This window comes from Scardinius erythrophthalmus (genome assembly GCF_964197995.2).
Source record: "Scardinius erythrophthalmus genome assembly, chromosome: 4".
In the NCBI taxonomy this organism is placed as follows: Eukaryota; Metazoa; Chordata; class Actinopteri; order Cypriniformes; family Leuciscidae; genus Scardinius; species Scardinius erythrophthalmus.
This window is the reverse complement of record NC_138224.1, coordinates 45,668,528-45,684,917: the sequence shown is the minus strand read 5'-3', so window position 1 is coordinate 45,684,917 and position 16,390 is coordinate 45,668,528. Positions and strand designations below refer to the sequence as shown.

At 38.2% G+C, this 16,390-nt stretch overlaps 2 protein-coding genes across 2 annotated transcripts in view; one reads left to right on the top strand and one right to left on the bottom strand.

Moving 5' to 3' along the window:
* LOC308689610 (stonustoxin subunit beta-like) overlaps window positions 1–16,390 on the top strand; it is a 392,706-nt gene that overhangs the window by 170,975 nt on the left and 205,341 nt on the right. The gene's annotated exons all lie outside the window — the stretch shown is intronic.
* On the bottom strand, window positions 623–15,180 carry LOC308689451 (uncharacterized protein). The gene is made up of 3 exons (XM_081363162.1): window positions 15,145–15,180; window positions 14,326–14,471; window positions 623–3,928 (listed from the first exon to the last, which is right to left on the bottom strand). The coding sequence occupies exons 2-3, from the start codon at window positions 14,408–14,410 to the stop codon at window positions 2,838–2,840; spliced, it is 1,176 nt and encodes a 391-aa protein (XP_081219288.1). The 5' UTR covers window positions 14,411–14,471; window positions 15,145–15,180; the 3' UTR covers window positions 623–2,837.

Sequence of the window (16,390 nt, the reverse complement as noted above, 5' to 3'; positions counted from 1 at the left end):
TAATTGATAAATTAAGTTTTAAATATATCACGTTTTTATTTGTATTAACTTTGAGATTTTAGAAAATAATGAAAAAAAAATTACAATTAAAAATCACTCTATAATCCCCATTCGTATTTGGTTATAAATGTAACTTATTACATAGCTAATTAAATTGTATATTTAGTGCTGCAATATTGCTATAGCTTGCAATCCACTGTCTGTATATACTGTACGAGTGGACAACCTTAATCCTCATTGTGTGGTTTGGAAGACCACACAATCTATTTTTTGGTTAAAATAGAAATCTCTATCTTGCGATAACGGATTGGGCCACTCTAGTGTCGACCGCAGTGCTGATGGATTTTGACCCAAAGTCATGCCGATGCGTCACGTAACTTTTATTTTATGCTATTATTACAGTATCAACAGTGGGTCCCTCTTGCTTTTGTTTGAGGGTGCTTGTACTGGCTTGTTGTCGTCCCATAGTGCATCCTGGTGCCATCACTTCCCCAAGATACAGTACTGTACAAGGCCGTCCACGTGAAGTAACAACAACAGCAAAACAAGAGCAAGGAACATAATGAGGAATATAATAAATATATGAATGATAAAATGAGACAACACAAATATGTTTGCTCAGGTTCAGGTTCATTTAAAAAGTAAAATGACATCTATAGATTCTTCATAGAGGGCAATAATAGCCAGTGGTGTGAATCTGAAGTTTTAAAATGAAATCAATATATGAAACAATACTAATATACAATCGAAATTAGAGGACGGCGACTGTAACTGCTCAATATTTGAAACAATAGGAAAGCAAATGGTCAGGCGTGGCCACAGGCATTCATTGTACAACCAAAGGAAAAGAAAATGCATCAAGGTAAAGTATAAAGACATTAAAGATGCGAACAAAAGAAGTGGCCATGGCCAAACAACTAGTGATAAACATGCCAGAGTGGTGCGTCACCTGATGAGTATGATAGAGGTCACATTTAAAATGTTGTGTCATTGCCAAACTGTTCAAGTTTCAGATTTCTTTATGGTGAGAAGATTTTCAACAATTAAAGACTTAGAGGCTTCTCTGCAGTGTAAAGCCTCATGGTCATGTCAGTCTTATGCCGTTTTTCACTGCGTGGTATGGCTCGGCTCAGCTCGCTTTTCCAATGTAGTTTAGTACCGCTTCAAAGTGGCTGGGATTATAGACTGATCGATATAGTTGTGCCGCGATATCATCGTAAATGTAGCGCACACAAACGCACAACACAGGAGCAAGGGAGCATATTGATGGAATGTGATCTTGATTCTCGGCTTGTGGATGTTTTTCACTGCAAGACGGAGTTGTTTGTTTCTAGCAGGTTCGTCATCCAATGATGCTGGTAGTGACGATTCTCTCTGACCAATCAGTGATCTGCAGTGTTTACACGTCACATTTAGTGATGACGGCTCGGCTCGCTAGGAACCTCAACCATGCAGTGGAACAGCACATTAAGGATACACTTTATTTTAAGGTGTCATTGTAACTGTGTAATTATATATTTCAGTACTGAGTAATAATAGTTAACAACATGTACTTACTATAAGGGGTAGGATTAGGGTTTGGTTTAGGGTTAGTTGCATGTAATCATGCATAATTTACTGTTATTAGTATGGTAACATATGTAACAAGGAAAATGTATATTAAAGGAGCTGTATGTAAGAAATGTATTTCAATTAATCATAGAATGGCCCTGATATGTCACTAGACATTAAGAAATCATGTTCATTTCAAATACTTATATCACTGACAACAGTAGTACGGCCAGGATATTGTCATTTAAAAAGTGAAGTTGCAGCCCTCAACTGATGTTGATGTTGTCATGTTGTGTTTTGGCTGAAGCCCCACCCTCCACCTATCTACCAATCACGAAATCAGTAGTGTTTCGGCATCCGGGTTGCCAGCTCTGCTCTAGTTACCACAGCTGCAGCTCCTTGTAGCAGCCTATGTTCCTGCTGGATCCTGCAGCCTATCTGGCAACCTCAAATCAGGGGGGAGGGGGAGCAGATACACCGCTCTACAGTAATTTGAAAGTGATTGCAGTACCAGTTTTGGCCACAATCTTACATACAGCTCCTTTAAAGTGTTACCAAATTATGTCATCATTTACTCACTCATGTTGTTCCGAACCCCTAAGACTTTTGATCATCTATGAAATGGAAATAAACAGTTTTAAAGAAATCAGAGATTTCTGTCCCCGACAGTCTAAGCAACTACTACTTTGACAAATCAATTACATTGAGATCATAAAACTAATTAATCCATATGACTTGAGCGGTTTAGTACACATTTTCTGAAGAAACTTGGGTCGCTTTATAAGATAAACAGATTGAACTCAGGCTCTCAGAACTCAACATATACACATTCATCAGTTGTGGTAAACGGAAGCTTCAGCTTGTTCGCTTGACGTGTAAGAACCAGTGAGGATCATTCTTGTGTTACGCAGCACGTTTGAGCTTCAGCTAGAACCAATGAATTGTATCACTTTATCAGTTAGTGAGTTGTACAAAACCTTTCTTTTTAGTCAAATTTGTGTCCACAAACAATGTAGTCAATGCTCAAGGCGAGAGTTACCCTTTAAGGGGTTTCTATTCTGTGAACTCCTCCCTCACTAACGACATCTAAAACAGCTCTCTCTAACCCTAAATCCTTAAGTTGCAATTCAGGTCTTTACATGTGTAACTGACGTGAAACAGTGTGAACTCATGTCTAAAGACTTTCTTTTCAAGAAACATTCTGCCCACACAGTTTGCAGGAGTAAGGACACACTTCCCAGTGTGAATTATCATATGGACTTCAAGGTTTCCTTTTTGGGAGAAACTTATTCATCACTGCAGGTCAATAGCCTTTTTCCATTGTGAATTCTCATGTGCCTATTAAGGCTTCCTTTTTCAGTAAAACTTTTTCCACACTGTTGGCAGGTGAACGGCTTCTCTCCAATGTGAATTCTCATGTGGACTTTAAGGTTTCCTAGTTGAGAAAAACTCTTTCCACACTGTTGGCAAGTGTATGGCTTCTCTCCAGTGTGAATTCTCATGTGGATTTCAAGGTGTCCTGTTTCAGTGAAATTCTTTCCACACAATTTGCAGGTAAAAGGCTTCTTTCCATTGTGAATTCTCAAGTGCCTTGCAAGGCTTCCGTTTTCAGTGAAACTTTTTCCACACTGTTGGCAGCTGTAAGGCTTTTCTCCAGTATGAATTCTCACATGGGCTTTAAGGTGACCTTTTACAGTGAAACTTTTTCCACACTGAGGGCATGTGTAAGGCTTTTCTCCAGAATGAATTCTCATGTGAACTTTAAGGGTTCCCTGTTGAGTAAAACTCTTTCCACACTCGTGGCATTCGAAAGGCTTCTCTCCAGTGTGAATTTTCATGTGCCTGGTAAGGCGGTTCATGCCTGGGAAACTCTTTCCACACTGATGACAACAGTTCTCTCTTGAGTGAATCCTGAAATGGTTATAAAGGTTTACTTTACGTGTGAATCTTTTTCCACACTGATCACATGTGAACGGCTTCTCTCCAGTGTGAATGCTTAAGTGATAGCTAAGGTTTAGTTCTGTTGTGAAACTCTTTCCACACTCTTGGCAGGTGTAAGGCCTCTCTCCATTGTGAATTTTCATGTGGACTTTAAGGTGTCCTTTTTGAGTGAAACTCACTCCACACTGTTGGCAAGTGTAAGGCTTCTCTCCATTGTGAATTCTCATGTGGATTTTAAGGTTTCCATGACGACTGAAACTCTTTACACATATAAAGCAAGTTAAAGAATTTCTAGTTCCTTTCTTTTGAGCTTTATTTTGTGAGGTAGTCTTTTCAGTCTGTGAGCAACTAAAATATGTTTCTTCAGTTATGAAATTAGGATGTTTCTCTTCATTTTCATTCAGGTTTTCACTCTCCTCTTTCAGTGGCATCAGGTCTAAGACAAAAAGAGACAAATTAAGAGACAAATTAAGAGACAAATTAAGAGACAAATTAAGAGACAAATTAAGAGACAAATTAAGAGACAAATTAAGAGACAAATTAAGAGACAAATTAATCCCAGTTTATTGGCAAAAACCAACAGACATCAAAAGATTTAGGCATCAAAACCAACAACATGTATGCTAGATCATATACCCACTAGGCTACTAAAAGAAATATGAACTCTTCTCAATGTTGGTAACTCTTCGCTCTCTTTTTCAGAGAAAGATTTCAGTGATTTTAGTCAGGATTTAAGCCCTATTGTATTACTTATAATCACAGCTAAATCTCTCTCCTAATGCAATAAGGTCTTTCAACAACAGAGCATGTCAATCTTCTGGATAGCTTGAGATTTATGTTGACATTTGTGAACAAGCAATAGTACAGTTTAGGTCCAATCAATCCAACTGCTATCATTTTGTTAGTGTAAATGAAGAGACATCTCATCAAATGCCACAGGGCTCAGTATTAGGTCCTCTGCTTTTCTCCTTGTATATGCTTCCACTGAGGGACATAATCATTAGATTTCACTAGATGATACTCAGTTTTATATTTCCTCACATCATGACAAAATTTCTGTAGCAAATTAGCCCAAATGGAAATATGCATAATTAATTAGAACTTGTTATAATTGATTATAAATATTTGGATCAGTTGTAATTAACTTGATGTAGCAAAATTAAAATTACAATCAATTAAACTGCTTGTCTAACAAACACTCAGTATTAATCGTCTATCATCTCTGAGGAATGTCATTCTTGTGGCTACTGTAAGGGAAACAGGTCAATTTAGCTCAAAGGGAATTATTAATTACTTTATTGGGAATTTTGAAAGAATCACTTATTTTATGTAACATAGATCAGCAGGTTAATACATTAAAATTTGTAAGCACATAACACAAGATACTTCTCTTTAAATACAAATGAGACTTTATTGATTATTCTAACACTCAAAACTAATACCTAACACATAAACGCGCACACACACATTCACATGCGTTGCAGAAAGAAAGAAAGAATGAGTTTAAGGGAGTGAAATTATGAATTCTAGTAGTATATGCACTTTGTAAAACCTGACTTGAATGAACCATCAATCATTAATTTAACCCTTCTACCATTTTCTTAGGCGAGGTAATTACATTTTATATCAATGGACCAGCTAAGAGGCTTTCCTTGCGTTTGTGTCTTCTTTGAATGAGAATTCCCTTAGTGGTCCTTGCCGGAGAGGGGATTTCCCAGGTTCTTTGATTCACTGGCGGTCTCATTGTTTCCTTGAGTGACGCCTTGAGAAGCCAATTAATGGAGTCTATCTCGTGGCTGAAGTTTGAAGCTTTGAAGTAGGTGAATGTTGTAGAGTCATTGAAGAAACTTTGCGGCAAAACTTAACGTATAATATGAGACTCAATGTAAAGAAAGAAACTAAGTAAGAGGAAAAAAAGTAAAGACGAGAGTAGTTAGATGGCTTGAATGAAACTGTTAACCCATTTTCTGCGGTGTCTCTTCCGATGCTTTGTTAGTGTTCTGAGATTTTAAACTCAAAACGCTTGTCCAGCCTCCCGGAGGAGTTCTAACCAATTAGACTTTGTCTTTAGCTTAGGGTGTGACTATTCCTCCTCCTCCCCCATAAATAACATGTTATCTGACAAGTCACAAGTCTTAACTTTCCTGCTCTAGTAGAGTACAATTTGGACATGATTTCTATAAGAATTTGATACATTTTACACACATTTCTTTTAAGTCATCTTTTGTCTAACGAGCAGACGATCATCAGTCCCTCCAGAAACTCGCGATGTTGCGATCGCGCCAATTCGCGCCAATTCAGCCAATCCACGCGATTTATTTGCGGCCTTGCAATTTCATCCAATCACTGCGACTTTAGCGCAAATTCGACCAATCAGTTTGGTCCGTCACTGCATGCGGCATTATTTTCACACAGAAGGACGTCCTTATCAGAGAAAGCAGGCATGAGCGCAAATACATCACACTTACCTACAAATATCACTGCGAAAGACCGTGCAAAGCAATTCCCTAATGTTCTCCATGAAAGTGGAGGGAAACTATTTTGCACTGTGTGCAACATTGTCGTGGAACACAAAAGAAAATCCTCGCTTGACCGACACTTCTCTACAGCAAATGCCAGAAGGATGTCCGTGCAAGAGCCTACACGGCAAGTGACTATCACCGAAGCTGTTGCTCGCAAATCCATCGCAAGCAACGAAAGGAACAAGGTAAACAACAAAACTTCATAACGTTTGTAAAACTAGGTGTGTGGTGGTTTGCTTTTGTCAGTTGTCAGGCAGGCCTTGCATGGGCACAGGTGATATTGCTTGCGAGTTTGAGAGGGGCAGTTAAAACTATTTTTCATGCTTTCACACGGTAGTTTCATCAATCATTTATCCAGTGTTTCCCCTACATAGACTTAGCCGCGGGAACAAAATGCTAAAAGTCTAAATATTTTATGGGGACAACATGATTTTTTTCTTAATTCACCCTTCGCAGGGAGCTTGATTGACAGGCAATCTAACCAATCATAATCCGCCATCCGCCATTTTGTCCGACAAAGCAGTCAGGAGATATAGCAGATTAACATTGGAGGATTTGAACTTGAAAAACGGAATGTACTGATGCCTTTCCACGGTTTAAAACAACATTCCTTCTTATGCTCATTCATGTTTATTTGATGCTATAAATGAACTAGAAGGAAGAGATGATCGGTTCGCGAGCAGCTTTAACTGATGCTCTACAGCGATCTGTCAGACACATTTAAGAGCCACAAAATGGTATTTATCGTTTAAATTTCTTTTAAAAAAAATGACCAAATTTGAAAGGTGAGACTTTGTTTAATATGTTTAATATTAAAAGTAACCGAAAAGTAAGCTGGTCTGTCCTGTCTGTCACAGTGTGTTGTCAGTCTCCTCTCTGCTCCGCGATGTATTTTTCACTGCGTGAGAATATGGTGTGGCGTGAGAGCAGCGTAGCTTGTCGGACATAGCAACAATAACTAAGGGGGGCGGGTCTTTGCGAAGGAAAATTGACAAACTGATATCAGTATTCCTGCTGCTGCTCCTGAATAAAGAATAAAACATGACAGTAAAAGCTAAATTAGTTACATAACATAAATATAAGAGTTGTAAGGGTGAAGCATGAACTAATATTAATGTTACCAAGCAAGTGACCATATGTGTGGACAAGTAATGCAAGAATAAAGGAGGAGATAATAGTGATAGTGAGTGAAGACACTATCACTTTTTTCTTTTTTTTTACACATCTCACTGGTGAGTTGTGCTATTTTTACAATTGGCCTGTTGGCAACCTCATTCAGTCCTTTGGGCTTACCTGGTGCCCATGGGCACCACACTGGTGACCCCTGCTTTAAACGGTGTTCTAAGCAGGGTCATTTTTTAAGTTTTGTACTGGTCAGTCTTTTAGAAACAAAATGGTTAATTTTTGTTGCATTGGGCTGTACTGGAGACAGTAATTGTTTAATGTCATTAACAAAAATGCATGTTCTGTTTACTCTTTGTCTCCTAAGATATGTGAAGACTGGGTTGCCACATGCACTGCCTTGAATATCCCACTCTCCAAAAGTGACCACCCAGCAATGAGGAAGTTTCTTTTTGAAAATGTAACGAATGGAGGAGCCATTCCTGGATTTCACCAGCTGCAAGAAAAATACCTAGGCAATGTTTACCTGAAAGAAAAGGAGGCACTCAGAAAACGTTTAACCAAAAAGCCTGTTGCAGTCATATTTGATGAGACTCCAGATGTAGAGGGGAGATGTGTTCTAAACATTCTCATTGCACCCTTGGAAAAGGATGAATCTGGGAGAATACTGGCCTACTTGGCAGACACCGTCTTCCTAGAGCAGTGCAACCACTCAACTGTCTCAGTGTCTGTGGTCAAGTGTCTGCAGGAATATGACATAGCAAATGAGGATGTCATTGTTTTTGACACCGACAATGCAGCCTACATGAAGAAAGCATATACAGCTGCTTTGCAGTCTTTATTCCCAAACTCACTGCACGTTACGTGCATGGCCCACATAATGAACCTCATCGGTGATGCCTTCCGCAGACCTTTTGACCAGCTAAATGCATTCATGCTCAGCTTTTCGCAGATGTTTTACCATGCTGGCTCTCGGAAAAGAAGATACCTCCAGTTCATGTCAGGAAAACATCCTACCAGACAAAAGGCAACCATGGCTCCAAATCCCTGTGCTACACGGTGGAACTCCTGGTTTAGTGCGGTGCAATACCACTCAGAGCACTTTAAACTCTACAAGGAGTTCATAGAGATGGAAATAAAGGTAAGACTCTTCCTCCTTTCAGTACAAATTCTCACAATGATAACAAGTTCCAATTCATCCCAGTTTAGACTAGCATTCGCCCTAATAAACATGTTAAAGTTTTTGCAGATGGTTGTGTGCTTTTGGATTTGCTTATGTAAATTGCGTTGAAGCAGGATTCAATTCTGTTTTAATTCTATTCATAGGTGTGTGGCAGCAGTGCACCGCAGTCTGTGGAGAGACTCCATGAGATGCTACAGAATGAAGACATGGCTCAGTGTCTCCAGGTTCAGCTCAGCATCATGGCAGATAAGTGTGAACGTATTCTACAGCTACTTGACATCTTTCAGAGCAGGAAACCTATAACCACCAAGGTTTTTGACTACTTCGAGGATCTACAGATGAACTTTACTGCAAACAAGGAGTTACAGTATGAATCCTGTGCTGAGCACTTTGAAGGGCTTGATGTCCATCATGCCGCCAAAACACACATCCTCAACTTAGTGCATCTAGCGTACAGCAATGCAGAGGAAAAACTCACCAAGTACATGTCAGAGGGACAACCTGCCATCAACTTCCTTCGAGAAGTCAGAGTATTTGACCCTCGTTACATTTCATTCATGGAGGACAGTGTTTCTGGCTACACACACATCCCAGGCTTCAGTGCTGTCCCCAATGATGAGTTTGATGCCTACTTCCAACGCCTGGGTCCAGCAGCACTCAAAGCGTCAGCATGTGGAGTGGTAGATCTAGATGTGTTTTGGGATGGGCTTCTCGAGAGACTTCCTGTCCTCAGTGCCTTAGCCAAACGATACAAGGATGTCATCATGAACTCAGCAGATGCTGAAAGAAGCAACAGCCTTTACAAGCTTGTGCTATCAAGCAGAAGAAGAACAATCACTAACAGCAACCTCAAAGCCTTGGTCTTCTTGTACCACAATCAGCGACTCACTAGTAGAGTGTTTGAGAGGGATGAGCTCAAGATCAACTGTGGGCCCGACTCTGAGGATGAAGTGGAGGACAGTTTGGATACGTAGGAAGTTAGTGTTGAAGAATGAACTGTCTTACCATTCTAATGAATGATTTTATTGTTGACGTGTTTTAGTCTGCATTTCATATGCTATGTTGGAAGAACATCCAGTTGGTTCATATTTGTTCACACTGGACAATGTCAAGTTGAATTTAAAAGAAATGGGCTTTTTTTTTATTTAATGAAACAATTTATTTTATTACAAGATTATTCTTTTGGAAACTTCTGTTATGTGCATTAATTGTCAGGGCTGAAAATAGCCTTTGCACTTTATTCTAATGCAACTGATTCACTGCATTTCATATTTTATGTTGGATTTTATGTTACCATCCAGTTGGTTCATACTTGTTTACACTGGGCAATGTCAAGTTGAATTGAAAAGAAATGGGCTTATATTTTTTGCCCATGAATTGTCAAGGTTGAAAAATAGCCTTTGCACTTTATTCTGATGAGCAAATAAAACATATTTTGCCAGAATTTTTGAATTCCTGTGCTTTGGGGGAGTAAGCTTGCAAAGAACACTTAAAAAAATCATAACATGTTTGTGAAATCACAAGGTAATGCAATGCTGTTGAGAAAAATCTGTCTAAAAAAAAAAAAAAAAAATCGCAACTTTTCCCGCAACTTTTTGAAAAAGCTGTCGCAAAATCTGGCATTTTAGGCCGCAACAATCACAAAAAAATCCCGCGAAATCCTGGAGGGACTGGATCATACTGATAGGAAACAAGAAACACTTTCATTCAACCACTCAATAGTCTCAGTCTCTGTGTTCTTTAAGAGATTTCAGTGAGAGATCACTCAGAGGTCGTTAAGAAGAAGGTCTGTTTTGGATCTCTTTCGTGGGGGTCAACCAATCTCTGGCATTAACCTATGGTTTTCCTTGTGCGAGTCACGATGTCTTGCCCTTTGGACCATTAGTCTTTGGTTAACTGCCTATCATTGACAAGCTCTTCCTTTAGCTAGGATCATCTCTTACAAACTTGCATGGCCATAAAGTACTTAGCTGGGGTTTTCTAGACTGAATGGCATCCCAAATGGCAGATCCTCTGATTTGGGGTCCTGAGTGTTGATTTGGAATTCGGCTCTTCATTCACAGTCTGGTGGAGTCATTGCGCTCTAATTTGCTCTCAGATCCTACACCACAGAGAATAACTATTTCTTACTGCATACAGTTCTTCTCTTGCTACAGGCTCTGTTTTGCAAGCAGTGATCAAAGAATAAATACTCACGTAAATGTGCACAAACGTTTATTTAAATCTCAAACACATAACTAGTCTAAACACACACACACACAAATCATGGACACATGGATAAAATGGAAAGTGAAAGTGAATTCATGAAATGAAACGAAACAACAAGTAGAATGAAGCAATGGAAATATAAAAGTCACTTAACCACCTGGACAACCATTAGCAAGGGATCTACAGCTAATTCTCGGTTTGGTTTAGTTAAATGTATGATACTTGCATTGCCTTAGCCGTTGAACGAGCATCCAGATGCAGTCTTGGATGAATGTCTTGATGGTTCAATAGTTCGATGATGGTGAAGTTGCAATCAGGTGCTATCCCGGTTGAGTGAACAGTAGCCCCATTTACATGCCACTTTGTGACTTGCGCACACAGTTTCTTGAAAGCCCACATCTACTCTGTTTTCTCTGACGTTGGATAGTGGTCGCCCATCACCCATGACTTCGTCCATTTGCTCAAAGAAGGGGAAGTTTGTAGGATCCTCTCCACTCCTGTTGTTATGCATTTTAGCTTTGTTATACACCAACTTTAAAGTTTTCCACCTGTTGTTCAACCATACGATCCATGCCAACTTCTTTCAGTTTCTCATGCACTGTTTTGAAGAGGTCTGATTTTCTAAACTTCCTACCATCCAGTCGTTCATATATGTTCTGCTTTTTTTAAATACTGTTTAATACATTTGTCTCTGTCGCACTCCAGTTTGATTTGGCTGCTGCCACCATTTTGTATTATAATGTCAAAACCAGGCATGTGCAGAAGTACGTACACTCAAAGTAATCGGATCAGCTTGTTTAAATGTATGAATTTTTAGTTTGATCGTTTAATGAAAAGATTTATTCCACCCCTTTCAATCTGACTGAAATTTAAATCGGTTTGAGCATTTTTATTCCGATTATAAACAGTTTAAAAGTCCAATCTGAATGAAAATGCTCCATGGAAACAGGCCTCCTAGTCTGACCCGGAGAATCTCCTGGGTTGAAAGTTACAACATGGCTTGTTGTGGTTGACGTCCTGCCAGTATGCAGCTCTTGGGCAAATTAAGTTGATGGGGTCTTACCGGATGTCTCGACTTCTTTTCCAACAACTGAGGTCACAAAGATAATGACCTTTAATAACCTTTTTAATTTTAAAAGGTCACACCTCCTGCAACTGGCTCAACCAATGTAAAAAGAGTCATTTTTGGGCAGGAAGAAGTTTCTTTGTTTAGAAGCTGACTCATTTGCATGATCAGAGAGGGCTGGCAATTTTGGGAGAGGGACCAGGTTTTAATAGTCAACTGAACAGGTCACAATTCGTCGGTGTGTCTCGCTGCTGTAGCGTCAAATATACTATGTTTCAACTATATTTCCGTCAGGAATGGCTGATGGCAATTACATGGTTTAGATATTCAAAAACACCAACAGCAGGAACTGTATTTTCTGCTCTCTATGTGGTCTAAAACATGCGTGAAAACCAATTTTGTCGAGGCACCACACAGTTTAAACATGACACACTAGTTAAGCACAACAGCAGCTTAAAGCATTTGAAGAGACAGATACATTAATTAAACTCTACCACTTCCAACAGCATTTTGCAGACAGAAAGCTAACATTCATGACATTTAACAACTAACTTTTAACATTGAATAATTTAACAACAGAGAGGAACTACCAGGGTTTTTCCTGCATTGAAATGATTTTGACTGCAGCCAAAATGAATCTTTGTCCCGTCAAAGATTTATTTGATAATTTGACGATAACTGCTGTTCTTACAGTACTGGTACCTGCTGATAGTCGTCTGCTTTAAAACTCTCTTGTGAGTGTGCTCTGTAAAGAGCGCCAATGATTTCACAGCATTGAGCTTTGTAGCCAATCACAAACATACAGTGGGGACAACAAGTATTTGATACACTGCTGATTTTGCAGGTTTTCCTACTTACAAAGCATGTAGAAGTCTGTCATTTTTATCATAGGTACACTTAAACTGTGAGCAGTAGCGGATTTTTCTGTAACGGGCCATTAAGGGGCCACATGTTACAATCAGGGGCCAAATACAGGGTACATTCAAGCACACAAAATAATTTATTCAGTATGGTGCAAATACATTTCGGCAGTCATTCCTTTTTCAAACGCTCTAATAAAAAATTATGAGCCAGTAAAGTTCTTAATAATTTTTTTCATTTATTTATACTGTGCATAAAGGACACAATGCACTTCTTTCTGAATTCCACCTTTTAAGTTTCATAATCATGTCGTCGCTTATAAACAGTAAATTATTGTTAATTGTTTGGGGGGTGGAATTGCATCTGTGATCGTTGTGAAGAATTCTCTGGTTGCTCTTCTCGTCGACGATTGATGGGTGGGAATCTCTAGGCACCTCACGATTCGATTCGATTACTATTCAGAGGGTAATGATTATCGATTATTAACGATTTCTTTTTTTACTACTTGGTACTTTTAAAGCAAAGTATTTATGATGACCAATAACGAACTTACTTCCAATACTTCCTATATTAATTTTATTAATAAAACAAATGGAAGTGATTTGGCAAGTCAACTGTAAGGTTACATTTGCCAGCATTTGTCCCAACATTGCAAAGAACCAACAGGAAAATAAATGTGTGCCTGTACTAGCAGCGTACTTGTAGTAAATGAATACAAACTTCAGCATATTCTGAATCTCTATAGCATTTAATAATAGACTTCTAACCAACATCCTCTTGTTATTTCCAATGAGCAATATAATCCTTCAGACAAAAAAAAAACAAAAACATTTTGCTGTAGCAAATTCACAAACAGTTTTCGTTCAAAAATATAGAATGATGTACCAGCAGCTCTCATACAAACATAATGCTTGTGGACTTATGCATATTCTGAATGAATAATTAGTAACATACAAAGCCGCTCTTAATCACAACTAAATAATAAAGAGTTATGACTTGAAATGTTTGCTGTATACCACAATCAAAAACAGCTTATACAAAAAAAGTGAATGAACATCTGCAGAGAGCACAGTCAAAATGTAACTTTTTGTGACTGGCATTGCACATATTGCAGGGCAGTATAACGTACTTATAACAGATCGGTTTACAGCATATTGATAAATATCAGCTCTCATACAAAAAATACTAAATAGGTAACAATGAAATTGCCAATTTTCCATACGTTAGCTTTTAACGAAGAGGGTGCCGTCCGAATTTGGCGCTCAGCCATCATGCGTCTGTTATGTGCGCGCCACAGACTGCACGCGCACCGCACGTCCGCTTTAGAGTTCCGCCTTTTGCGTTCCGTCAATATTACGTTATTAGAAAATCTATTTTTGACATTTGTGAATCGATTCAGAATCGTCCACGTCCGCATCGCGATGCATCTAAGAATCGATTTTTTCCCCCACCCCTAGGAACGGGGGCCAATCAGATTTCAGCAGGGGCCAGGGCCCCTGTGGCCCCGCCTCTAGAACTGCCCCTGACTGTGAGAGACGTAATCTAAAACAAAAATCCAGAAAATCACATTGTATGATTTTTAAATAATTAATTTGCATTTTATTGCATGACATAAGGCGACAGAACAGCAACTGATAGAATGCACGATACTACAATATTTCTTTAAAAGCAGATCGTGGAGACATTTTAATCGTCCACGATCAAAAATCGTCATATCGCACACCCCTAATTTCGAGCCTTGGTTCACATGAGGCGACACGCTCCATGTAAAAAAAAGGCGCTTTAATTCGGACATTCTTCAAAAATATCACTAATTTCTGTAGAGATGGATATTTTAATAAGGATCAAATGACTTTGAGAATGAGACCAACCTGTTTGTTCCTCAGTTTCTTCTTGTTTCACACTGAATGTTTCTTCAATCTTGATGTCTTCACTCTCCTCTTTAATAAACGCCATCTTTATAATAGTGTCACTTGGATCTCAGTCGCTTCATCAGGAGTTTTTCTGTGTGTTTGTCCTGTTTAAGATGAGAATAATTAACAGAAAGAAAAACCCTCAAAACTAAATCTCTGAGTGTGTCTCAATCAGATCTAGTTCAGTAGTTCAGTTCACTGGTAAGAGAGTCAGTCAGAGAGAGAGTTAATGGACTTAAATCACCTGATTAGACTAAAAACTCAAAAATAGTGCTACAAATTATTAAAAGAACGCAAACTTCAGATATTTCATATTTAGTTATTGTTTTTATTTTATATTTAATGATTTTTAATTACACATAATAAATACATATAACTTAAATGGTTAAGCTTTCATTAAAAATAAATTGAATTGATTTTGCAATTTATTTGCGACGTGCATGTGACGTCAGCGCGCGCTGTTTCAAGTGAATCATTTAATTACTGGTTCAAATGACTGAACAGTTTCAGTTTCTCTCCTTCACTAATAACTAGTGGCTGAATTAGTGTTTACGATGAGCTGATGCACGATATAGGGAGCGAAATGAGACGCACTCTTTCTGTTACTCACGTGGGGATCAGCTTTACTCTCAAAAATATCATTCATTAATGTTAGATAACGCATTACAATGTTACATTCAATAATACATAGTTAGTTTTGCAGTTCTTGTTAAAACTAGAAAGTCGCCTGAACGGTTTGCATGGATTTAAACATTTAAAATGCTTAAAAACACAAACCTCCCTTCAGCAGAATCACAACAGTAGCAGGAGCTCGACGCAGCCTTATGACGTCACGTCGGATTACCAAAATAAAAGTCCTGTTCACAACTGTTCAGAACTTCACACGCTAAAATCGCATAAGTGCATAGAAATGTGCATATAAAAAACATACAAATAATAGAATTATGTCAGAGCATTCAGATTTAAATTCTTGGTAAAATGTATGTTGTTTCTGTGATCTGCTAAAAATAACTATTGATTAAAGAGTTTGTACCACATCTATGTGAGATTCTGTGTAATAATAGACAAAACAATAATGTTTGAGTGCAGAAACCATTTATTTCATTGGTCGGGAACCTTTTTTTTTTAACAATACCAACCTTTTTCATTATTTCATTTTTGTTTTTATTTTACTATTAAACTATAAACCTGTGAGTTTGTGTCCTCTCTGATTTATTTTCCATGACCTTTATTTACATGAAAGAAGCGTCAGTTATGCTTTGGCTCAGATGCGAAGAGAGGGAACCGCTGGTCGAGCGAATACTCGTGTTTACTACATAGAATACGCTGGACTCAAACTTCACATGATCAAATTGAGAAGCTGATTGATTTTGGTGAATTTAGTTCTTCATATATATAGTTTGTGAAAATAAGGCACATTTGCTTCAGTGGTCTGTTAATAACAATGTTTCTATTTACTTCCTTAACTATTTTGAACACATCTACATTGTCAGTACATATATACATTTAAAAAAACACCAGTTTTCCACTTATAGAAAACAGTAATAAATAATAGATATTGTAATAAATGGCTATAAACTGCTTAGGGATTGTTACATGTAGACAATTTCATCTGGAAGTCTAAAACATTCAAGTATAACTTTCTAAAGAAAAAAACTCCAAGAGGTTCTCTCCGAGTTCACAGTAAAAAAACAAAACAAATAAAAAAACATTTTGCTGGCGTTTTACTTAATTCTTGTAAATTCACCCATTCTCAGACAAAATAAAAATAACATTGGACCTTTAAATGAGCTAGATTCAGGGTTCTCAAGTTTTATCAAAATCTTGGAGTGAGATCACATGCGGTTGGGGGAGGAGCCCTAATGGAGCCCCGCCCCCACCTGTCCCCGCCCCCCAATTTTACCCATTGTTCATAATTAACCAGCACAAATTGAAATTATAACAATTGGTAAATCTGATAAATGACAGAGCAATTCATCACATCAAATATACTCTTTAATGTTATATTTCAAAATTACAATTA